Consider the following 26,248-nt stretch of genomic DNA (forward strand, 5'->3'; position numbering starts at 1 on the left):
TATATATACAGGTATGCTTGAATCTCTGTATTATTTATATATCTTAATAAAAATAAAAATACCTTAACTGTGGAGTGCTTTTTTTGGAGCTGGCTGAAATGTTCCCGCACACTTTATCTACCTGGTGTTTTGCCCATTCAGCCTAAACATATTTGAAGCCAAATTATTTTCCCATTACACCTACACTAATTCAGAGTGTTTCTGTGGATACTCATATATCAGTGCCACACAACAGATATCCAGGGGTTTCTTGAGCTTTGTATGTAAATGAGAACAGAATTTGGCCCATTCCTCAATATTAAATTCTCTTTCGAGAGAAGTGCTTTTCATTGGGTTTCAAATAGTGATCCCCTGCTAGCAGTCACCTTGCAAATCCAGGACGAGGAGCTCCCCACGGGTGTACACATAGGTCCAGTGAGAGAAGGCCAGCATCAGCTCCTCCAGCAAGCTGCTGGGAGTAATCTCGTCACCGTTGTTGTTGTTGTATTTCCGAAACTCGCCAGTCATGTACTTCTCAATGGTCAGCCACTGGTTCGCTGAATGGCAATAGATGAGGAAAACTTCCAGGAACCTGCAGATATAAATGCTGTCCATCAGGAGCTGGCAGGGTAATGAACATCCTCACAGTCAGCACACAGCATGATGCAAAGCAAATATACCGAAAAGGAGGACACGTCTGCCCTAGCTGGAGCATTTTGAACTGCAGGAAGTACCAAACGGTAGAGAACACAAAGGCTTTCTTGGTTTGATAATTCACCCAAAAAAAAGTGCTTGATCGGTAAGCACAGTTTATGGACAAATAATGTCATCTGATTTACTCCAGCCCACTGTAAATGAGCTATATCAAATTGTCTTGTTTTAACTGTCTAAAAGGCAATTCTTGCTTAAGTCTAAGGAACAGCATTATGAAGAAGCTTATTTTGCCATCACGTATAGCTATAAAGACAAAGTTCAAAGCTGCCTACATTTCCTCGTAAAAAGTTGATTAACTATCATTAGACTGTCTAAGCAGCAGCTATTTCAACCCACTATGGAAAAGAAAGCTGCACTAGACCTGAGACACAGCTAAGAAGAGAAACTTTTGGCACCTAATACTTAAAGACAGTGATTTTACCTTGGAGTATAGGGAATACTATGAGGCTTGACTTGATTGAAGGTATAGATTAATTTCTGGGCAGCCCTTTGCTGTTGGATCTCCTGAAGAAAATAATGTTGTAAACATTACTTTCATTTTCATGACAAAAGGTGCCATGAATTTGTCAAAACAAACAAACACCTGATTGTATACTGTTTACAAATGGGAGACAGATCTTCCACAAAACCTTTTTTCTTTCCAAAAGATAACATTAAACCATGCTGAAGACACCCACATGTATGCAGTATAACATTTAAGGCACATCAGGTTAGACAAGTCAGTGTCCCTTCAGGTCTGAACTCACCCTCAGGCAGAGATGTAACACTGTGCCATCACGAAAGATCTTTTGCCAAGTCTGAACCACTTCTGGCAGAAAAGACTTCACAATAAATACTTGTCCCAACTTTAATACATCATTCTCAGACCAAGTACAAATGACCTTCATGGCTCGCCGCAGACCCCCATCCATCTCCTCCTGCGACAAGACTTGGATCATTGCAGCTGTACCATGCTGGGACCAGGAAGACATGCTTTTGTCAAGGTTCATAGGTGAACTTTCTTCTAGCTGATAGACCGTCACTTCCTCTCCAGCTTAATAAAAAAGGAAGTTTTGTTAGCAGAAGTCACACACTGCAGAAACAGGAGATAACTGCATTCTTATTTGGTATCTTAAAATAACATACCAATTTACATACCTTTGTAAGCCACACTTTAAAAGCGAGCTTTTTTATCATTACTGTTCCTCTGAGTGAAAACTTCCCCAGGCTAAATTAACACTACTTACTACATACATTCTGCTTAAGATCTACTGTGATAACATAAGTGGTCCAAAGAGCTTGTATTAAACCTCTAAACAGAGATGAATTTAAGACCACCTGCACACTTCCACACAAACAATTAAAATTAACAGGAAGTTTACAGTTTTGGCATTTTAAACTAAGATTTCTCTTTTTCCTAGAAATTCCAATGTTATTTGTACTGCACAAAATTTGAGATGCAGCTTCTGCTAATAACATTTTTTCTGAAAGCAGAACAAACCAGGTGAACTTTAACTTAGTCACACTGTTTCGCTGTACAGTTGTAATAGCGTTCCCCTCTTGCAGCCTAAGTGAGACATCTTTCTGTTGCCATAATTTGTAAACTAACAGAAAAGTGGACAGATTTTTCAAACCTGGCTTTCCTTCTTGCAACTCACATTACTTGCAATGTTAATTTGTAACAAACAGGTTTTCACTGGCAATTGTGATGAGGTAACTACATCTGCAAAATGGCAGAGAATGGCATAAGGAAGGACAAACTGGATTCAGATTAGTTGATTTCCTCCCTACTCCTGAGCCTACCTTCACCAGATAGCACAAATGTAGATGCTGTTGAACACCACAATTTGCGCACATTTCAGTTTAAAATAAAGCAACAGAAAAGCCAGTGTCTTACATAAAAGACAGACACTGGAATAAAGGTACTATAACTAGACACATTTTTTAATCTTACATTAATTCTTCATTTTATTATCTTTTGACAATTTAATACCTAGAAAGGTGTCTCCTGAGAGATTCAAAGATTAGAATGTTCAATATGCTCATAGCTATATTAATTATCTGCAGCAATCTGGTCCCAAGAAATCCTATGATGCTGCAAGTATCAGCAATTAGTTGCTGTGAGACAAAATATTCTACCCCTTGAAAAGAAGGCACCTAGATCTCAAGTGTCTAGAGGCACAGCTTCTGCTGCTGTAAGCCAATACTGCACACTAATTTCAGAACCCTTCCAAATGATTTATGTGTTATTCTCTATCACTCTTCAGTTACAGCACAGTTCTCTTTTCCTTGGTACACTACAAGTCTTCTGCACCAGGTACAGGAGTAGCGCCCTTTCAGCCAATACCTGGTTTTCTTCTTGATGGGATATCCTATACATATATCTACATGCGGGGGGAAGGGGAAGAGAGAGAGAGAGAGAAACAGGGAGAGAATGTAGTTATTAAGGTTAAGGGGAATCTTTTTGCTATCTTCAGCTACCCTAATGATAGGTATAGAGAAGATGGAGTTAGACTCACCTCTGAAGTTGACAGTAATCACGTGAACGCCAACAGATACAAGCTACAGCAAGGGAAACCCCAGCAAATACTGGGGAAAATACTAGGTTCACAATGAAGTGAGTCAAACACTGGAAGAGGCTGCCCAGCAAAGCTGAGGAGTCTCCATTTATAGATATATTCAAAATGCAATTGGACAGGCTCTCAGCCTGAACTGGCCATGGAGGGAAGTTAGACCACATGACCACCAAAAGTCCCTAAATTACTGCATGACTACAATTCTATCCTGGTTCATCTCTTTTAGAAAAGAAGAATTGCTGAAATTAATCCAAGGAAATTTCTCAAACACAGTCTTTAAATGATAATACACCAACTACTTATAAAGCAAAAAACATAACCAGGAAGTTGGTACTCACCAAAGAGCTGGACTGGTGTAAACGGTATGGTCTGAGCCAGTCTCATTAAGTTGTTTCTTTCAACAGCTGCAAACAACATAGATTCCACTACTATACAGAATAAACAACAAGCTGGCAGAGTTTCAAAAACATCTGGCGGTGCATCACTGAAGTGTACAAAGCCAAGGAGGCTGCAGTGCCATCCTGTGATGGATCTGAGCACCACTCTACCCAGCCAGCAACTCCCCTTTGTATGCCCATGGTATCTCATAAGCATCAGCTGCCACTCTCCCCAGTTCATTGATTCCCTTCTTCCAAGCAAAAAGACTCTTTGTGACAAGACCCTTGCACCTTGACTAGAAGAACTGCTTCTGCTAACTCCTCATCTTCCACCAAAGGCTGACACTACTTCCTCCTCATGCCACCTCCAGTGCAGCAACATTCACACTGTGCCAATGAGAGGCGCTGGACCCAGCTGCCCTCACTGCCTGTCTCTGTCAGGCTCAGAAGCACCTGAGAATTTTAGCAAGGCATCACAGGAAAATCCAAGCTTGCCCTGCACTGAGCACCGCTTCTTCATCTGGGCTCCTCGCCAAACGTCATCAGTAACATTATTATGTCTCCCTAATTGGCAGCTTATTTCTCAGGCAAACACCTTCAAAACTTCAGAGCAGCAACTAAATATTTATGGATTTTTCTCCACAATGACTCAGTTATCAGAAAGGGGGAGAGAGCTGTGAAGTAAGCCGCAATGAGGGTAAGACTATAAGAAGGAGACAACTTGGATGGTACAGTGCTGTCTATCCAATTTCCCTATTCCATGGCTGAAGACAAAACTAACATCTAAAGCAGACAGTGAACCACAGCTAAGCTGTGTTTCTCTGCAGAGCAACCAAAAAGCCCTGATGGCAGAGTCTTCCAGAGCTTGGAGAACATCCGTCCTTCTTTTTAAGATTAATTCTCTGAGCAGAAATTAATTAGAGATTATTTAGCCCAGAAGGAGAGAGCAAAGGGGACCCATAACATGCCAACCTATGAATTAGGGTCCTCATTTGCAAAGACCTGTGTTTCAGGCTCCACTTGAGGGCTTGTTTATATATTCCAAATTCAACCAGCATTGGTTAACATGCCTGATTAGCTTTGGACCATGGACTGAAAACCAAAGTCTTCCCCTGATGCCTCACTAGGAACATGCTCTAGTCACAAAATTAGTGCATAGCAGGGAAAAGGATGTGAACAGCAGAGCTGCCAGACCTGTGCCATCTGTCAGGCCCTGCCAGCACTCACTCTAGAACCTCCAGGAACAATGTGAAGTGGACCTGCACCAGCTGCTGAACTTGGGTCAAAACTGAAGTTCTTTTGGGTGTGCAGAGAAGCAGAACTGCACAGCGTGACAGCAGAAAAAAGAAAAAAATAATGCATAAGCAGTATGTGGTGCCAGATTTTAGTTTCAAACTTTTGGGCTTCATTGGCTAAATTCTATCGCAATCTTCCTCAGGAATGAAAACCTACACTGGAAATCTCATGTGACTTTTGTCAAGTCATAATGGAAACCACTCCCATCTGGGCTAAAAAGTCCTGCCTAATCTCAAATAGCATGCCTGACGAGAGCCGAATTAATCACTGCAACAACGCCACGATGTCAGAGAACTGTACGCTGATTACAAACCAGGAGGTGTTATTCCCAGTGAAAATCGCAGTTTTTCGAACTTCAGGAGGCTGCTAATACGTCTGGTTTACCCTAGGCTTCCCTTTAAAGGAGGCCAAGTCCTGTAGGCAACAGAGACATCTACTGGCAAGCTCCGCTCAGTTCTCCTCCGGGAAAAAATGAAATCCAAGCCTTGTGGGAAAATCTGTGCACACTCAGTTCAGGAAAAGACAGGACTCCAGGCAATTAGCATTCAAATGATTTATTCCCTGCCAGATTTCCAGGAGTCCATAGGTATATAAACACATATTAAGTAGTACAGGCCCAATTAACTGAAGAAACCAATTCCAGAAACTACAAAGGAGGATGTGGGAGGTGTGAGGGGAAGTGACAGCTATAAACAAAAAAGTGCCTCTTTTGCTCACTCCCACCCCCCCGGAATCGGAGCTTTATTCATTGTTTCCACTGATATTTTAAAAGTGAATATCTACATTCTGCTCTGGATTTGCCAGAAATACCCAGAATGGAGCAATTTGCAGCAAGAAAATAATTCATTATTTCCTCACTGGAGTGTTAGGCATGAATTAATACAGAACCTTCTTAAGCAGTGGGCAACTGTGCAACTCTTCAAAATGAAAATCACAGAGGATGACAAGGGAAGAAGTAATGTTCTTTTTAATTTGTTAAATTAATCAGCTATCATTTGGTGCCTCGTGCTTACCTGAGTAGTGATGATGCAGATCTTGAGATGTTTTCAAGCAGGCAAAGACATCTGAAACAATGTACAATAGATCATTATGTTAATTATTATAGCAGAGATAAATGCATGATTTTTGAATTCTGTCCATCACAGAGTTTGTCATGAAACAGATTAATCAGAATTGATACTGTCTCAGCATTCTAAAGAGGAGAATTACTAATAGGCTTTAACTACATTATAATGTACAGTATATTGGCAGATTTCAGCCATCGATGTAATATAGCCAGATGACTTATTTATTCAGGGAAATGGTGGGAAACTTGTGATATTAACCTCAAGGACATGTAGCTTCTCTAAGCCAATTACACCTCTGGGATATTAAAAGCACTTTGCTGTCCATCATGCTTCACAGCCTCCCAAAGGCATGATTTTTCCAACTCCATCCTCAGTCATTAAGCATTCCATTAGCTACACTATTACACCAAAGTTATAATAATACTGTCCCGTTAACCCACAGCATCTAAAATGCTGTTAAAATATAAACAGACAAACAATTTATGTGCTTACTTAACAATGGTTTCTGTGGTTATTTAACAGGCACAGTCAGATCAAATTTAGTCCAAAAATCTTTGTTTTACAGAAAGTCTTTTTAATAAAACCAAGATTAATGAGCATGTTTCCATTAATGGGATGAAATCACTTTCTTCTATTGGAAAACAATCCTTCAAAATGCCAGATTTCAGAAAATATGTATACTGTACTACTTTTAATTCTGAAAAATAAGACAATCAAAACTGAATCTACATCAAAATATTCGAATGTTACGCCTCTCTTCTTGGTGTATTTTGTTTGCTTATAGTCCCTTTTTCTGTGAAATAGATCTTAAATAAAAAACATAAATAGATGCGGGGGATGGGCCAGCATTTTCACCAAGTGCCCTGGGCGATTCAAGGTCCCTTTTGCTCTCTTTCTTGTTGGACCCAACTAGCTCTGTTGCATTTTGTATGTCGTAAAACAACTAACATGAAAGGGGGGGTGGGGGCTAAGTCTTTCCTTTTGAGGATGGGAAAACTGGATTTTAATCAAAGCAATGGTGCGCTCTAGAGAGCAGCCCCACAACTCACTACGCTTGCAGCACCGCGCTTTCAGCACGGCAGCGTTTTGTGCACAGCCAGACCCAGAAAGAGCAGCGCTTGAAGGCGAGATAAGTCTAAGAGCGACTTGTTTCTGCGTCACAGCTAGCCTCAAAAAGAGATAGATGCCCAGCTGCTCGGCCTCTTACAGCTAAGTGGCGTGCCAGGAAAACTGGAAGACAGACTAAAAGGCAACAAACACAAGTGCAGTTAACTAGCACTCTGCTTTTGTGGAACAAAGTAATTCCTCACTATAACCTTGAATTTCTTCACTGGCCATTTCATAATAAATTCAGTCCTTCACTGGTTTCATAATTTCAGGGAAACCACGCAAACAGAGGAATTACACCAAACTGCAACTCAAAAAAACAAGCATATATTAAAAATTTTATGTCACAATCTCTTCTCAGATATACACCCTGCTCTAACTCAGGACGTCTCTTAGACTGCCAGGGATGAAAGCAGCACCATCAGCTTAAAGAGTTTCTTCCTGCTGAAAAGTACAATATTATTGGGCAGATTAGACTAAAAATAGACCTTTTTCTTTTAAAACCTTGTACTTCTCATGTCCTCATAAAAAAATCTTTCACTTTAAAGTAAAAATTAGTAACTAACATATGAAACAATAGCTGAACATTTCCCTATAACCCTCCAACCATAGTAAACTAACTTCCTTTTGGATTTTGTACTTCAGAATTGTCAAAGTGAGATTTGCAGAGAAGAATTAAAATAAGTGACAAGCAGCCAAAAACTTACTGTCAGTTTCCTCGGAAGTTCTCAACCTGTTTAAAAGAAAACATTTGATATTTCACTCCAAAATTTCTGTCATTAAGCTAACACATACAAAGAGGTGTGGTCTACGTGAAGCCAAAACTCACAGAGGTCTGATCAGCAATCATAAAACAAAGTAACCCTCAGTGCAACTTCGTTCGTTGCAACAATCAGCAAATAATCTTCAATTGCTTAGGAACGGCAACATTTTTCTGCGTGTTTCGTTCTCTGCTTTATATTGAGTTGCTCTATGATTCTGCACCCCTGTTCACACCATTTACGCCGCAATAACAGTATCAGTTAAAGACCATTCTAATCACACACACAATTGTTCATTTTTCAATCAATGCCGAGATGTATTCAGAGCTACATACACCATTACCATTGCTCGTATAAAAGCAGAGTTTTTAAACTGATGGCCCTTTGGATTAGCAAGGCTGCAGAAAGACTACAGCATTAACGTTAAAGCAGCCTTTGATACAGAAGCCAGTGGATATGATTCCCCTCACAGACCAGAGAGATCCCACCGAAGACAACAGACTAAGGGACTGAATCAGGCCACTCAATGGCCTGTAAGTCCTGCTGGTAAGTATGCAGTTTGCCTACTGCCTATAAATGACTGGGTAAAAAAAAAAAAAAAAAACCAAAAAAAAACCAAAAACACCACCACCACCAAAAACCAACCACGGGATGGGTAAAAAACACAGTATCTTTTTTCTTCTTTTTTCCTCTTCCCATGGTGAAATCACATGGGATGTGACAGCTTTCTAATGCCTTTTATTTATTACGTCCACATTGTTACTAAGTAAGAAAGTTATAAAGAAATTGGTGAAAATAAGAAAGAAAAGGAAAAGGAACATAGAGACAGCACTGCACATGGAAAAAATACCCCCAATATTAAGATAATGCTCAATCAAACTGGAAAAAAAAATCAAAAAAGCCACAACAAAATTGAAAACACTATTGAAATCAGTATACTTTCACTAAATTTAATCAAAGCTTAACAGCTACTGAAAACCCATCAAGAAAACCAAGCTAAATATTTTGTAAATGTGCAGACTCAGTATGAAAGAGATTAATCAGAGAAAGAGAGAAGGTTTGGGGAGCTGCTAGCATTTTAATTATTAAAAAAGGAAACATGCAATTTGCACAGCAAAAGCAAATGCAACTTTTCATGCTCACTAGATTGGAATAATGGCTAGTTAAAGACGCTATGGTGATCTTAGTGATTGAATTAGAAAATTGGATTATTGTTAGAATAAAAAGGCATGTCTATTCCACATAAAATTACACACTTTGTTTAAATGAATCTCCTTTATCTCCATTAATAAGGCTCCATTTAAAGAAACTTAAACAGCCTGAATTGCTTTAACTCTTCAGATAAATTTCTCATCCTAAATATATTGCAGAACTGCAGTGAAAACCTGCAGAAAGTACAGAAGTGTCTTTCTGAAAGCATGTGATGAATATCTCAATATACTAATAATACATACGAGGAGTTCCTCTTCAGATTACTTTTCCTGGTGGTTCCAAATATGCTATTACTCAAATCCTGTAAAGAAGAAAGATACTTCTACTGTTAAGGTCTGCACATCACTGTCATAAACACACTGAGCAACTCAAAAAGGTACAATCTTGAAAACACTTATTAATATGCTTAGTGTTAGCATGAATAATGACACTGACAAGTAGGTGAATCACAGCATTGCCATACCTACACTAAAATGGAAATAATTTGCTCACATTACAGTTTCTTATTTATATCACTTATTTTCCAAGTCTTATAGTTAAAGAAGTACTCAAATAGTCTTTTAAACTTCCAGCCATACTAGGGAAAATTGGGCCAGGCGGGTTTTCCTAATGTGCTAGTCAGAAATGGGATTATTATTCTGAATAGCAGTCAGACATATTTCAATCCTCAAAAGAAACAGAGCCCGCCAAAAAAAGTCCAAAGACAGAAAAGATTAAAGATGAATTAACTAAAATTCAGCTTTGAATATTATCTGCAACTTCACCCACAATTTTTTTTATTTCACTCATATTTTCACCTTGTAGCTTGCTTTGCAGATGAAAAAATCTTTATCAAAACCAAAACTTTCCTACACACCCCCTTGCTTTGCTCTCTGCTACCCATCAGGAGGGATTTCTGAACCACTGGTGTTCAATGGGTAAATCTGAGAAGCACCACTTTAGGAAAAATACATTTCTTTAAAATATATCATAATCCAAGCAGAACAGTTGGGTGCAGCAACATTGTTACATCTCAGCAATACATGTAGACTCTCATAACCCAGACATGACTTAAGGAAAGGCATAGCAACTCAGTGGGTATTGGAGGCTGTATCTTGAAAAAAATAAATAATTTCAACTTGGCATTCTGGAAGTGACTAATATTAGCCTAACTCCAATCCTGCTGTAATTAGTGAACTTCTTCCAAGAACTTTAAAACTCCCACCCTTGAGTTTTACCCAAGACATCTTAATATGAGATTTGGAGCACCAGATTACTTGGTCCCTTCCCACAGTTTTCCTGACTGTACCTTCACTTTGCTTGTCTGACCCTGCATTTCACATTTCAAATATTATTCATTTAAACTCCAAGCTCAGGTTTTACAGACTACAAAAGCAGTAAATTTATTTCTATTTCTCCCTCTCCACTTTTTCATACAAAAACCTGCCATTTTTAAAATTTGGATTCAAGGTCTCTTCCTTGGTATTTGGGCTTCAAATTCTACAGCACTCAGAAAAACAGATCTGAAACAATCTTGTTTATTTTTATTCCTTAAGAAAAAAAAAAAAAAAGGGCAACCCATAGCATTCACAGTGAAAAATAAGCTAGACTTTTAAAGACCACCATTTTAATAATCAAGAGTGCTATAAGTAAAACACGCAAGGAAGGGTGCTGTTGAAAAAGGAAAAGGAAAGTTTTATTTCACAGTTCTCCTCTTAATTTATTGTCTGTTAATTTCCTTTCATACCTCTGACATACCCCTACACAGTGTAGTGAAAGACACTTTTTCCTCCATTATCTACACCATTTTAAAACAGATGGAAGTTTCTATAATCCAGATTCCTGCCCCCAGTATTCAGGAAATATAAATTGGCCCAGCTCCATCAAAGTCAATGAGCCTATGTTGATTTACACAGGCAGAGGACCTTTACATTATGAAGCTGCAAATTAATTCTGATAAATAAGTAGGTACGGTGTTTATAAGCCAGTGGTTAAGAAATCTAAGCCTTGCAATTATTAATATTTAACTACCACTTTGAGAGAAGTAACTATCTCTATGTGATAGATTAAGAGCGATGTAGCTAAATTTCCAAAATTTACTTCACTCTGCTAACCAATTCTGCCCACAGGTTCAAGACCAAGCTGTGTGTTCACTAATTGCCTAATGAAACATCAACACACGCATCATTTCTGACCAACTTCTTCATACTCAGAACCACTCCGTGATTCAATAATTTAATATCCTACTTCAATAACCTTAATAGAACACTAACAGCCGTTAAATTATTCATTTACTTGCACACATGTGGTATGCCAGCAGACAACAAAGTTCCTCATCTCTCAAGAGGTATTTCCTGACAAAGAACCTATAGCGGCAAGCTCAGGGACATGAGTAGAGCTACCCTGGGCTCATCCCAGCCAAAAAACTATGGACTAGGATTTGCAGTCTTAGGTCTTACCTCTCGAGAATGCCTCAGGTAATCACAGAATGGTACGGTATGCCTACCGCTGTCTTGATTTTTCATTTTCTGGTGCATGTAACTGAGCCGTTCCAAACCTAGGCAAAAGAGCAGGTGTCAGCTATTTCCAGAGTGTAAATGAACAGCTCTGCTGCTACAAACTAAGCACCTATACAGTGCTATACAATAAACACCTATATATCATACTGCCCCAGCAAACACGTAATGGGCTATAAAAACAATAACAGAATTTCACAGGGTTAAAACAGACTGTTCCCATTCTCTCTCAGCAGATTTCGGAGGAGCGCAGCCCTTCTCAGACCACGCTGTGCTGAGTCACAGCATTTCCTGGTGCTTCTCCCAGCAACTCACAGGATGAAGCCAGTGAGCCACTTCACAGCAAAGCCTAAGGAAAAGATGAACTACGCAAAAGTTTCCTGAGAATGAAAGAGTCGGAGAATTACTAAAAGAAGAGTAAGAATGCCATTCCCTTTTCATTCCAACAGAGACGATACAGAATTCATTTCTTCCCTTCGGAGGATGTGTTCCTGAGCAATGAGTAATGAATAATACATGCAGAGGATCTGCCAGCAGATACAGTATCGCAGCACTGCCTGTGAGTGTAAATGCCCTGAGAAATTCACAAGAGAGTTTATTTTTGCAATTAGCCAGGATGCCACTTTAGAAGACACCTCAGGAGAGGAGACAAGGATATCATCCTTGCTTCCCACTTATTCCTGTGGATTATTACTTTGCTATCTCCCACGCGAGACAGGCAGCACTTCTGGTAAGATTTAACTGACCTTCCATCCAACCTATGTCCCTTTTGCCTCTGCAATGATGCAGCAAATAACCAAGTCATGTACACCTGCAACCTAATTCTCATTCTGTAAAAAATGAGGTCATAGTGGCGGATGACATTTTGAATTTGTGTATTTTTATTTACTGCTTCTTTTTAAAAGCTGTTCTGAATTTCACCATCTGCAAAATATCACATACTTAGCTGACTGAAATTAGACACAGTGAGCCAGTTCTTGCTGTGTTTCTCTTGCTCATCCCAGATATTGATCTCTGCGGGCTCTGAGCTCACTTGGGTGTTCTGGGGACAATCATCCACTCTAATCACCTGGCAAGACACAGACAAAAGGACACTCGATTTATAGGATGACTAACACCTTTGCAGTTCCTCTGACAGCCTGTGATGTGGCCTTTCAGAGCATCACTGAAACGCTAATGACTGAACTCGCTCCCAAATAAGAAACGGATTTTCCCATTTTTATTAACAATTTGCAGAAGATACATTGCTTTTGTCTAGTAAATACTGCTGATGAAAGATCTAGCACTACAGCTTTTTTAAAACAAAATTTGAAGTCCCTCAGAATACCTTCAGAGGTATTAGGTCTCAAAGTTCAAGTCTAAGATCTGTTGCTGACCTAAGCATCTTATGTAAACAAATCAGTCTTCAGCTTTTATCTCATTAAAAAGAGATAACTCTTTCCAGCTGAAAAAGATCCTTGTCTTGCTTGTTTAGTTGCACACCACCTCGATATGGTTCACCACTCCTTCAGTCCTTCCTACATCACATGAAGCGTCCCCGAGTCCTCCTGCCAGCTAAAGTGCAAGTACTGATTCCTTTCTGTGTAAAATCAATTACAGCCGTAGTATACTATCTAGCAAAGTCCATAGACTTCAACACGTTCAAATCTGAAATCCCATACCCCAATTTGTGTGCAGCATTTTAAATGCATACATTTTCAACTAAGCCACATGGCAGAACTGCTCTTAATGAATGAAAAAGGCAGCTATGGGCTATGTGATTCTCTTGCATCTGCACATACCGGCACCTGAAGGGGTTTTTGATTCTTCTTTCCTCTCCCAGACTTTCTGTCTCTGTTTTGTTGTTTTGCTTTTGTTGCCTCGCTGTGGTGTAGCCAACTGGATCGTAAAGGTTCTGTGGGAAAGGGTCAAAAAACACCATTAAGCTACAGAGCTTTTGTTTACTAAGAGGAGATCTGATAAGACTGAGAGTTGGAAGATCTCCAAAGCAAGCTGAGAAAGACTTGTGACACCAAAGCTAATACTCATGCAGTTCAGTGCAAGGAGGTGCACCATCACAAGATATGCAACAACAAATGTTATCCATCATCTCATACTATTAATACTTAGTACTTGAACCTGCTATATTTTAGCTGTTGGTAAGCAAACTTGGTGGTGGACAGGGAGTGTTTTAAACTGGCTACAAAAATGTTTAACTCTTCATTCTCCATGCATCCATCTGACCTATGACACTGCTAATATGTGTCTCAGGGATTGTGTAATTTATTTTGGCTCCTGCAACTCTTGCATTGCATCCCCAGGGCAGGAGACTTCTCCGAAGTGAGCACAGTCCCTCTGTCACCCTGGCTGTGTAGCCACAGCCATAGGGATCCCATGAGATGGGGAGAATCAGGGTGGCTGACACACAGGTGCGGTGCAGCTTGGATACTACAGAATCAGACCCAGCACTAAGGAAGTGAAGGAGTAACTCTGTATTCTCTGCTACTACTCTCAACTGCAGCTAATACCTCTTGGGCGCAAATGAATTATTTTTATAATGTCTTGGGCTCCCCAGTAAAAAATACTGTACAGGTGTAGTGTTTCATAATTACCACCTATGGCCTTGCAGGTTTTCCCGCTTTTCTCTTTCTTAGGGGACTGTAAACTGTTGCTCCTGCAGAAACTCCAGTCCCTCCAGGGTGGACTGGTCCAGAAGGAGGTGCTGCGTTTCAGCTTGTTCTGAGAGATGATGCTGCTCTGATGAGACCTGTCGGAGTTGTAGGAGAAGGACTTTGATTCTCTTATCTGGACATGCCTGGGAGGACTACCTGTGCAATTGCAGTCACTGTTATAGGCAGAATGCATGCACAGGGCCTTCTTTTGTTTCTTCTCTGAGTTGAAAACCCCTTTTTCATCACCTTCAGAGAATCCCCAGTTCACATAACCACCTTCAGTTTCTTCCCTGTCATTGCAGGAGGGTGCTGCACTCTCTTCAATATCCAGGGATGGCTGGAGGCCAAGAGGATGACCGGCCTCAACAGCATTAGCCCTTTCTGATGGTAAATTAATAACAAAGTCTCTCTGGCTCCATTGATAATCTTCTGGCTCCTTTCCAATGAGGCTGACACTCTGCAAGTTTTGCTGCACCACAATGCTACTTTGCAGTTCATCTCTGAATGCATCACCCCTGTACTTGGCAGGAGTGCTCAAAAAGGACAAATTTAAGGTGACATCCTCAGAGAAAGACCCTCCTTGATGGTCAGAAGGCACCAGCAAAAATTGTCCATATCTAGGGGTTGACTTAGTCTCAGAGGATACTCCCGAGGTGAGTGTGTCACTTTCTATTTCTGTCTTTCGAGAGCTGTCCTCTACCACCTGGTTACTCTCGGTCCTCAATACACGGCCTTTGCACTCTGATGGCCACTGACTCCTTACCAAGCTGCGTAAGAGGGAGGGTGGCATGCTGTAGTAGTGGTACTTCTTGTCATACAAACACTCGAGGCTGCTCAAGGTCTTGGAATAAAGCGCATTGCTCCAGCTATGGGGCAGCTTCCTACAGGTTCGATGTTTTGTGTCAGCCAGTAAAGCCTCTTCCACCTGCAAGGTGTCTACAGCTGAAAGCACCTTCAGGATGTCCACTGTCAAGGCAGACAGATCTTGCAAATGTCCTAGCTGGCTGTCTAGGGAGAGTAAAGACTCCTTGATATAAAATACCTTCTCATGCACTTCTTTAAGCTGCAGAAACATCTCCTCCACTCTAGGCGGAAAAAGAAAAGATAATTAAAAAAAAAAAAAAACACAGATCTTTACTTTTATTTGCCACATGATGAAGGAACCTATTAACACATTTCAAAAAGCCAGTGTTTAGGGCAAGTAAGATGATCAAGGGCTTGGAGCACCTCCCTTATGAGGAAAGGCTGAGAGAGCTGGGACTCTTTAGCCTGGAGAAGGCTGAGGGGAGACCTTATTATGGCGTACAAGTATCTAAAGGGTGGGTTGAAGGAGGATGGAGCCAGGCTCTTTTCAATGTTTCCCAGTGACAGGACGAGGGGCAATGGGCACAAGTTAGAACATAGGAATTTCCGTTCAAATACATGGACAAACTTCTTTACGGTGAGGGTGACAGAGCAGTGGCACAGGCTGCCCAGGGAGGTTGTGGAGTCCCCTTCTCTGGAGATTTTCAAGACCCGCCTGGATGCAGTCCTGAGTAATGTGCTCTGGGCAATCCTGCTTTAGCAGGGGAGTTGGACTAGATGATCTCTAGAGGTCCCTTCCAACTCTGAAAATTCTGTGATTCTGTGTTTCAAAGAGCCCTTTATTTTTTTTTAATGATGACTTCCATTCTCCTGAATATCGGCATTTGACAACAACTATTCAGACTTTCAACATGTCATTCTGATTACTGGGCTAAGAGCCAGTGACTTTTAAGGAAACAGGCTTTTTGCTTAAGGAGTATCTATTTTTAAAACGGCTATTTTCCTACTAATGTCCGTTTCTTGCCATAGAAGTAGTAAATCATCAACAGCAGGACACAGCTTTGGAGATGCTGCTTTGGCTATTGCTGTAAATGCAAAATGCTGTAAAGTATACTCCTTGTCAGCAAGTCATCCCACATTGCTATATTTCTTGTGCAAGCATGAGAAGGACAAGGCTCACATAAACCTACAGTACTCTTCCATTTCTCAAATACGGGAGACTATTGGGAAAAGTGTCTTCCCAAGAACCTATTTGGCTTCTGGGAACAGAGTCTGTATGTCTGCTTCCATCAGTTTTCTTCAAGTAAAATTCAGCTGTCCAAAAACTAAAACCTTTTTCATGGTCTTCAAATCCCCAGTGAACAGTGCAAGAACTTCTTGCCCTGGGAATGATATAATTTTAACCAAATCATTATCTTCACATTTCCTGAAGATACTCTCTCTGGTGCTCTATTACTAAGACAATAATAAACTAGCTGCAGGCAATATGCAAATGTTGCTCCTATCCTTTGTCACTGAGTAACTAAAAGAGGTAGTATTTAACCAACAGCTGAATAAAATAAAATGCCAGTGTTCCAAAATAGTTTATTAATCTAAATTAATTTCTTGTATTAATGTTATGCAATGCTGTAAAGTGTGTTTCACCTTTGCACTCAGGAAAAAAATTCCTTTCCAGATCTATATTTATCCATGAAATGAAATCTTCTCACTATAATCAATTCTGCAGCTTTTGAACAAAGCTACTTGGTTTATTTTTCTTACAGGGTGCATTCATTTTGCTCATGTTTTGTTTTAGTATGCAGAAAATAGACTATGAACTGGCAAAGATTAAGAGGCTATCTTTCTCTAGGCAAAACAAATTTATTAGGTCAGAACAGTATTGGCATTCAGTGAGACTTCTTATAGTGCTCACTTTCTTTAACTCTTTCCATTAAACTTAATGGCAGCTTTGCCATTGATTTCAATAGAAAGCTAAATTAGGCTGTACTGAGAGTTTTGAAAACCCATTGACAGTTGTGTACAGACACTTTGCAAATCAAGACACTACATGGCAGATAATGCTACAATGGTTATATGGTTATTTCTGTAACCAGCAGTTATACTCAATCACAAGCAATACCCCCGCAGCATTCCAACACTGCTAAGCCTTTAAATAAAAATATGTATTGTATGCTGTACTCCGCCATGTCTTTGCGGTGCTACCTTGTCTGCAAAAGCGAAACTGAGCAACACCTTACTGTATTCCTTTATTCCCCCCCACACTGTACACATCCAGGGATGCACTTCTGCCAGCAAGGCTTCCCAGCCATGCACTTCAAACACATACCTTACATTTACATCAAATCAACAAGCCCTACGCATGTTATTGCTCCTCATGTTCACAGTGGTCATAGCCTGTTCCAAGAGCATTAGCTTCTCAAAGTCTTTTTATATGCCGAATGTATACAAGTAGCACAAATCTGCAGCAAAACACACCTCTCTGTTGTCAGACGGATCCTTTCGCTGTCACTGGAACTCAGGCTTTCATTCTTCTCATGAAAATATTTTTCCACACACTGTTCCTCAAAGTCATGTAGTTTCTTTAACTCTTCATCACTCAGGTACAGCTCTGAACAAAGGAGGCAGGAGTTGGTATGAAGCATGCTGACAAATGCGGTTGTTTATAAGCATCCATGAGAAAAATAAGACAACTGTCAGAACAGGTTTCCTCCCCCTCCCTTGACAAGAATGAATCAGACCTAACTCCATGAATTGTATAAAGATTTAACATGCCAAACACATGTAAACACATGTCTTTTATCTCTCCTTAGAAAGGGAGCAAAACCACACTGTCAAAAATTCCAGTGCACTCCCTTTTAAAGCCTCAAAACTACATACCCAAACGGCTGCTAACAAAGATGCATTTTCTCCCAAACTTTTTCCTGTATTTTGTTACACATGCGTGGCTAACAAGACTTACATATATGTATGTGCAATTAGCCAATCTTATGAAGATTTCACTACAATTTGGTCCAGGCATTCATTTAAGGCTAGTCACCTATAACAATTACAGTCCTTTCAGGTACTCAAAGCTACAAAGTCTTTGTTCACCTAACTGCTTCACATGTTCGTATGTATAAAACATTAAGCAAGATTGCTGGGAGAAAAAGAACACATTCAAAAGTTTAAAACTCCACAGCCTGGGCTGTTCACGATGCTATTCTCCAAGCACACCAAGACCGCTGAAAGAACAGATCGATTATAAGTCAGCATGAAGAAATGCATACAGTGGAAAGCTGCTTCTCTGATCCAAACTCCACATCTTCCAAGCTCTTTTTTTCTTTCCTTTTTTACATACCAGAGTCCTCACTGTACTTGCTGGGGGGGGGGGGGGGGGGGGGTATCTGTGCCAAGCAACACGGCAGTATTTGCAGCAAGTGTGTAACACTCGGCTGCAACACACAGCTCAGCAGGAAAGACACCTGCAGTGTTCTGGGGTTCCCCCCCTCCACTCCGAAAGAGACTTGATCACCTCCTAGGTTCCTTTTCACCCTAATCTATCTGTGTTCTCGCCTCTGAGATTTTTACTCTGTATCTTGGTATTTGCATTGATTTTCCACAGGGTGGCACTGGATCCTCATTGCTATAACCAGTTAATTATAACCACAGCAAAATTTAACTAGAAGAAACTTATCAAGCAATGCATAGGCACATAGAAAAGAGACACAAATGTAGATAAATAGGAAATAAGTCTCTTTCTGAGAGGAGTGTAGGCAAAGCATGAGCCCTCTTCTATCCAAGGACTTTTAGATGCGCTAAGCAGTGTTTCAGTTTTTCTAGAGCCTAATGCACCTTTACAAGACACCTCCTACGCTACGTCAGTGACTTATACAATGCATGCATATAAAATAAGCAGTGGTACTTCAAAGGCAGGCTGATGTATCCAGTCATGATGGAGGAGCTGAGCTTGGGAGCAGCAGTAAAGCAGCTCAGCATTGATTAGTTAAGCCCATTTTTGAACTCTAACCACCTGTGAGTGTGCCAGATATCTTCAGGGATTCACATTCAGCGGAGAAAATCCTAAGTGAAGCATAACCCAGGCAGGGTTTGCTCTCCTCTATTATTAGGTATCAAGAATGTACATTGCATCAAGAAGGATGAGGCTGTATAATACTGTGTGCCAATGTTCCCCAATGCTTTTTTAGGTAAGGTTACAGCCAGCAGCCTCTCCTCCTCCCCATTCCCTTGCCTCACCCCACCAACCACCAAGCCCCACTACTGAGTATTCATTCCCATCCCAACATCTTGTGGTCCCCTCCCAGCAATAGCTAGTGCTGCTCCTGGCAGAGCTGCAGGAGCTGGCAACAGTGGGATAGAGAACTGGCATCACCTTAAAGACACATTAGGAAGGACCCTGGGATGGAGAAATCCAGGTTGGGAAGGGCGAAGGAGGTTGGGTTAAGGTGCAGTGATGAGCCAGTGCACAAAGGGAAGATGCAGTGAGGAGGTGGGAGGCCCCTATGCTCTCTGTCTGCATCTGCCATCACTGGATCTCCTCTGTCCTTGGGTTCTGTGGCTACTTTCTCTGGGCAATTAAAAAGGAATCATTGGTCTTTTCAGGACAAATGTACAGAAATGTACACCTCCAGTATTTTTTACTTTCTTTCAAAATAAGGCTATTCTGTCCTAGAGAAACAGCTGCTGTCACTTTATTTCAGCTCAGAGTTGTGATGTATCTTGACTGATGCACAGGGTGTAGCAGAGCAAAAGCCAAATACAAAGCAAAGCATTGCCCTAGTCACTTCTTCCTACATGAGTTCTCAGACAGGCAAGTTAAATTCAGTTTTGCAAATAAAAACAGCCTCCTACCCAGAAAATCTTTTTTTTATTTTTTTTTCCTTGAGGAATTGAGCTACAAAGTGAGGCTGGCAAAACGTTCCTCATCAGCTATTTCTTTTGGTCCCGAGCTTAGCTCTGCTTACTTAGTCCAACATCGCCTTCCTCTTGATCTAGCTCATTTGGGGGCCGACGGTGGAAGATGCGGTTTATCAGAAGTCCAATGTGGCTCAGAAGGATGAACGGTGGAGGCAGCCATGGCTTCTCATGGTAGGTCATAATGTAGCGGTACCGGTTGTACTTCCAGAGCTTGTTCGATATGGATTTCAAATCATAATAAACATTACTGAGAAGAGAGACAGAGGAGGAAGGAGGTTAAAACACTCCTGTGAGGAATACTCCCAAAACAGCACGAGATGCTTGTCTACAGATCTAATTTGACACTGAAGAAAAGTCCCATGCCTCAAGTGAGGTAAATCAGCTTAGCAACTTTCATTTAACAAAGCAGCAGCATGTGCCTGCAGCTACTGCACTGAGAATGAGATCTTCAAAGCTGCCTAACGGATTTGGAGATCCAATTCCCATTCACATTAATGGCAACTGGGCAAAATATATCCCTGAAGTAGCTTTGAAATCTCAGCCAGATTATTTAAACTTTAATACATAGCCTAACTGAGAATTCAACATTGTCTGCCTCTTTGGACTGGATTAAATGTAGGAGTCAGGCTAAGGGAAGAGCGTTAACAAAACGGTTCTGCTGCTTTTCAGTGTACTGACTATAAACAAAATACTTGCTGCAAGACGCAGCTACAGGAGTGATTCTTCTGCAGGGTACTCTGTGGAGCTATGATATTACTAAATGTGACTGCTGTTGCACCGAATAATTTCCCATATCTACTATCATAAACCCAAGTACAGGAAAACAACTTTGTAGTTTCTGGCACTGTAATTTCAGTTGCACTGTCATACTACACACTCAGCATATAATCACAAAAATACCAGCCTTGCTTCTGGGAGCATAATTAAATATATTGCTCATACCCATTTCTGGTCCCACTTCTGGAACAATCAAATCACTAGGCAGAAGATGTAACATATCATCATTGCTGAAGGTTTAAATCTAGAAATAATTCAAATTAAAATTTCACAGCTGTGTATTAAAAAAAAAAAAAAAACAACAAAACCTGATGCCTTGCCACAATTTCAGGAAAGGGATTTCTAATTGGAAGTGGGAATAGAATGAGTTTTGATCATTCAAGTTTCCTTGAATATTAATCACTACATTTCTTCATTTGAAATTTTTTTAACCTACAGCTGACTTTTTCTTCCCCAGAAATACTAAATTCTGGGAAAAAATAATTAACTACTTGGGTTAGACTGCTCTTTACTAATATTTTACAGAACTTGATCACTACAAGGATTTTCCTGTTAAAACTTGAAAGGTTAGAATTAGTATAAAGGCACTGATTAATTACTATAGAATACCATACAGACTCCCCGTACTCTGGCAGCAGGCATTAAAAAGAAAATAGTTAAAAACACTACAGTTAGATTTCAATCTAGAACATATCAAATTGCACCAAACAACAGGAACTTTCAAATTATTTACTAACAGAAGAGCACGCGCCTACAAAGTCATTATCCTCTTCCCTTGAACACCTTCTCTACTTATCTGCCCATTTAAATCTTGAGCTACCCTATGATGAACATTATACAAGCTTTCAGCACAACAAATACGACTTTTAGGAACAAAGGACAAATTGCTTCAGAGCTGAATTAATGTTGCTTGTTTGCCAACTGGAGTTTTCCACTTTCACAGAGTCAGATTCTGTTTAAACAGCAAAACAGCTTAGGTGTCTGCTCACCCTGACCTTCCTTCCACCGTTTTGCTTTCACCGTTCGTTTTTTTATTCTCTGGGCCCTCATGGAAGATGGGGTAAAATCACCAGCAATATGCCCCTGCTGGGGCATTTTTGGTGAAATGATTTTGCAGAAGTGTTGGCAGAACATCTATTAGTTGCTTTTGCTTTTGCAGCAATATACCATGGTACCTACTTAAAGAAAGCAATAAGCAAGTTGACCATGATGATGTACTGCACAAAGAGGTAGACAGCTTGGAGGAATGGCGTGAGGAAGGAGCCAGGAGGACAGTCTTCATTGGTTTCGCAGACTGAAAGTGAAAGACATACAGACCACGGTTAGCATGGAAATCAGAGCAGAGCACAGCAATGGCACGTGCTTCTTATTTGCCCCACCAAGAAACAGAATAGTCCTCATTAATTCTACAGAGATACATCGATAAATTTCCAACTAAAAAAGTCTGCCTCCATGTAAAGGAGATCTGAGACCTCTTCATGATACTACTCCCCGTATTTTCCATTGCAGTTCAGAAGTTCTAGACACCATTTCATATATATATATGAGTTCTTATGCCAGTCACTCCAACTTTTTGTTACAGGGAAAAATGATGCAGCTGAAATGTATTTGGGAGATGGCAAATACTCGCGTAAACTGAAATCCAAATCTTTGATCCTTTGACCTTAAAGCAAGTGGCAAAGCTTTCACTGACTCCACTGTGGAAAGGATACAGCGCAAAGGCAGCTTTATCAGTACTGCAGTGTTACTCCTTCAGACCACATTAACTCACGCACAAAAGGATATATGGCTATGAATATCTGTGAGATGAAGCAACGTAGAAATTAAGGCTTACCTCCTAATGTTTTTAAATTGTCAAAATAAATACTTTTCAGTCTTTCTAACTTTTAACCAAACTGTACACCTTTGAGGAATTTTTAAAACACATTTATAAGGCAGCAGCCCTAAATTCAGGACATATTCCACAGCATAAAGAGTCATTAGAGAAATCATAGCTTTATTTGGGAAGTGTCAAATTTCTAAAGGTTTAGCATTAATAAGTGATTAAATGGATTAAACCGTGAAACATAACAGTGTGCTTTCATAAAAAGAATTTTGACTTATATAACCAAAACACATAGCCATCATGTGACTGTTTCAGCAATAATCAAAGAATCATAGAATCATAGATACCAGGTTGGAAGGGACCTTAAGGATCATCTGGTCCAAACTTTCTTGGCAAAGAAGTCTAGACAAGATGGCCCAGCACCCTGTCCAGTCAAATCTTAAAAATGTCTGATCACAGGGAATCATCACTTCCCTGGGGAGATTATTCCAATGGCTGATAATAAACCATAATAATGGATGCAATGTCTTAAATTATTTTAATGAATCAGATCTATACTGAACTACATAACTCCTGTACCTATCTGCATACCTACTTTTCTGCTTTAGGGACTGTTTTACTTGCACTCAGCAGCATGAGAGTGCCTTCCATCTGTAACACTGAAATACCTACTGGAGTACCTGGTTCTCCTCTCCTACTGAGCCAAGGACAAAGCCATAATCAAGATGTAACATTTTTCCTATTTACATTGATTGGTTCTATTCTTCCTATTTTCATCTGGTTTATCTGTTTAAGAATGATGACAGGTAACTGTTACTTCAGTGAAAGACAATTTTTCTTTTTTATTTTTCCTTTTTTGTTTTTCCTTTATGCTTTCTTCCTTTAAGGCAAATTTGTAGACATTTTTCCAAGAGATCAGCAGCTTTGGATTCACCTAATAGGAAATTAATTTCACTGCCAGATCCCATGACCATGAATTAGCTTAGTGTTACTTCCTGTGTGCTTTGCTCTGAGCTTTGCCATATACTTCATTTGAAAATCTAAATTTGAAGGTTTCAAAGCTTAAGCTTTTAAACACAGAAGCTAATAGTCTCACCTTTACTCATGCAGTATTACTTATTAAGGACATACATATAGTGGAATCAAAATTGTTTGAGAAAGAATAGAGTCAATATGTGGTCAAAAATCTAGTAGCCCAAAGTGGACGTGTTTCTGCACATACTAAATTTAAGTTGTACTGTGAAAATTACGTACCATCTATTTCTCCAGCATAGACCTCACCAAACATCATCCAGTAGGGCTGAAATACAATATCACGTGCCAGAGTCCAAGAAGGAGGCTCCTCTGGTGAAAGGATTGCCTTTCGTGACACTCCAAAACTCAACAGGACGATGGCCATCATGACCACAATATAGAACATGTTTGCTGTCTGGAAGACATGTTTGCACGTGTTAATTATATGTAAAGGAGACATTCACTGCTTTTACAAATCAGAATATAAAAACAGGGCTAATAATCTGATATGCTGGAGGAAATAAAATTCTTTTATTTCTATGACCTGAACCACCCAAGTATTTGATAGAGGTTAAAGTCATCCTGGACCTGGACGCAAGTCCTACTTGCCTGTCAAGTCCCTCTTAAGATCTTAAGCAAGATTTGAAAAATGCAAAGACCTTATGATGGTGCTTTTCCTTAGTGATATTTCTTCCCAACTGAGAGCAAGGAATAGCAGTGAAAATGATTTTGCCTTCTAACACTGCATCAGAATTACTATGCAAGACAGAATATAAAAGTATTAATAAGATAGTTCCCAATAACTGAGAGAAATTACAGAGGGAATCTGCATATGTCCCTCAAGACTAGGCAGCAGTTCAGCAGCAGTTCTTATACCAAAAGAGAAAAAAAATTAACTTTGATCTCAGAGAAATTTTGCCTGCTAAAAATGGGATATAGTTATTTGAATCAAAATGTAAAATAATGAGACAGTTTCCACGAGCTAGGGGAATTATCTATAGTAGTGAGCCCATCTGCAAGAGACAGTGATTCTTTCTCTTATTATCAAGTTGGATCAGAAACTCAACTCAAATGCATCCCTTCTCTAAGGAATGAAGCAAAAATGGCTTTTGTGAATAAATTCAAATAATGAATAAATTAGAGAGTACTGAAATCTGATTATAGTCAACTACCAAACAAAAAAAGACTTGTATTTTCAGGTAATACACTCACTATGAATTATTAGGTGACTTGTCCTTTGACCATCATTCTTTTCTGTCATTGCTGACCTTTACATGTTCCTCACCAGATGCCTTAAGTATAACAAAAATATTGCTCCAAAGCATACTTACCATTTTCCCAATCATTGTCAGGTATGGGCCAGCATGCTGATTCACAGCAAAAAGATCAAGGAGCCGAGTGTACCAAAATATTATATCCAAGCAGTAAAGAAGCCTCCCTGCAGTTTGAACAGGGGGCTCAGACCAGCGCAAGCCAAAACCAATCATAAATAGGATAATAGCTATAGAATCAGTAAAATTCCAGTATTCATAAATCCACACTTTCACTTTTTGGCGGAATTTTCCAGGTTCTGAGATAAATACCTGAGTAGAATGTGGGAAAAAAACCCAACAATGAAACTCCATTAAAATCACAGATACATTTTTTTACCTTTTCTGTCTGAACTGTTTCATGATATTTGGGAATGTATCTTTTTTTTTTTTCTTGTTTTTTTCAGGCTTATGTACTGCTTATTGCTATTCACCATCAATTGAGTTTTGTGCTTAATCTGTAGCGTCGTATTGTTCAAGCACGCCACACCAAATAGGATAGCTCTTCCTAAGGGAAAACTTAGGAAATTCTGAGCCTGAACCCATCCCTGAAGAGCACGTTTCCTCAGCAAAAAGAGCAGCCAGTATAGAACTATTATGCATATGTATCATTATAAATTAATGAGCATTTTCTAGAGGAATGGTCATGACCTGCAATAGCCCTTTCAAAAGCCCCTAAGTCATGGAAAGTACCAACCTAACCTTGCTGATGGGAAAATAACTAATGGTTTTTATTTCAGACTGAAAATATAAAGACAGATCCTTGTATTTCACCAAGGACACACTAAAAAAAGGAGTGTTGGCAACTAGCAAGGTAAAGAATGAAACGTTAGCTCCTTGAACTGTGAGGTGCCCCAAAGGGATTTTAAGCTTCACTGAGCAAATGTGTGAAGTGGAATCTTTGGGAGGCCGTAAATAAAACCTTTACACATTGCACAAGTGAGGCCAATTATGCAGTGCTATGTAAGATCACACTGATAAGTACCAAGCAAAGCAGAGATTCTGAAATGCGGCCCTGATCCTGCAAGAATTTGCGCATAAGAACACATTAATGTAAACAAGTGATTCTACTCAGTTCAGCTGGACTAACTCACATGAGGAACCAGTTGGGGATCAGGGCCTAAGGCTTTAACAATTAGTTGATACAATCTAGAGAAATAGAGGTTTGCAGTTATATGCAACAAACCCCTCAGCAGTTAATTAGCTGCACGTGTAAGACACAGTGCCCTACAAAGTCTTTGCCAGCAGACCAGAACAAGTACATGGACAAAGAGAATCAAGCTGAAGACATGAATTTCAAAGTCTCCAATGAATGTTAGTGCTAGCAAGAAAGGCTTGATGGAGAGGCATAGATTATTCTACGCGTAACACCTATTAATTGATAACAATG

General features: G+C 39.9%; 1 protein-coding gene across 1 annotated transcript in view; it reads right to left on the reverse strand.

The window, feature by feature from the left end:
- The window catches only part of TRPM6 (transient receptor potential cation channel subfamily M member 6), a gene marked incomplete at its 3' end in the record, with an annotated part of 101,790 nt that overhangs the window by 8,055 nt on the left and 67,487 nt on the right, over positions 1 to 26,248 (reverse strand). Inside the window, exons 21-36 of the mRNA XM_082497109.1 lie at positions 24,880 to 25,131; positions 23,789 to 23,963; positions 21,889 to 22,003; positions 19,980 to 20,179; positions 17,494 to 17,626; positions 14,155 to 15,299; positions 13,345 to 13,457; positions 12,506 to 12,632; positions 11,507 to 11,604; positions 9,311 to 9,369; positions 7,803 to 7,828; positions 5,935 to 5,985; positions 3,587 to 3,652; positions 1,440 to 1,726; positions 1,115 to 1,197; positions 366 to 571 (exon numbers count right to left, since the gene is read on the reverse strand). Coding sequence (XP_082353235.1) covers positions 366 to 571; positions 1,115 to 1,197; positions 1,440 to 1,726; positions 3,587 to 3,652; positions 5,935 to 5,985; positions 7,803 to 7,828; positions 9,311 to 9,369; positions 11,507 to 11,604; positions 12,506 to 12,632; positions 13,345 to 13,457; positions 14,155 to 15,299; positions 17,494 to 17,626; positions 19,980 to 20,179; positions 21,889 to 22,003; positions 23,789 to 23,963; positions 24,880 to 25,131 — 3,136 coding nt within the window. The remainder of the gene's footprint in view (positions 1 to 365; positions 572 to 1,114; positions 1,198 to 1,439; positions 1,727 to 3,586; positions 3,653 to 5,934; positions 5,986 to 7,802; positions 7,829 to 9,310; positions 9,370 to 11,506; positions 11,605 to 12,505; positions 12,633 to 13,344; positions 13,458 to 14,154; positions 15,300 to 17,493; positions 17,627 to 19,979; positions 20,180 to 21,888; positions 22,004 to 23,788; positions 23,964 to 24,879; positions 25,132 to 26,248) is intronic.

The sequence above is a fragment of the Vanellus vanellus genome, assembly GCF_965231255.1.
Source record: "Vanellus vanellus genome assembly, chromosome: Z".
NCBI lineage: Eukaryota > Metazoa > Chordata > Aves > Charadriiformes > Charadriidae > Vanellus > Vanellus vanellus.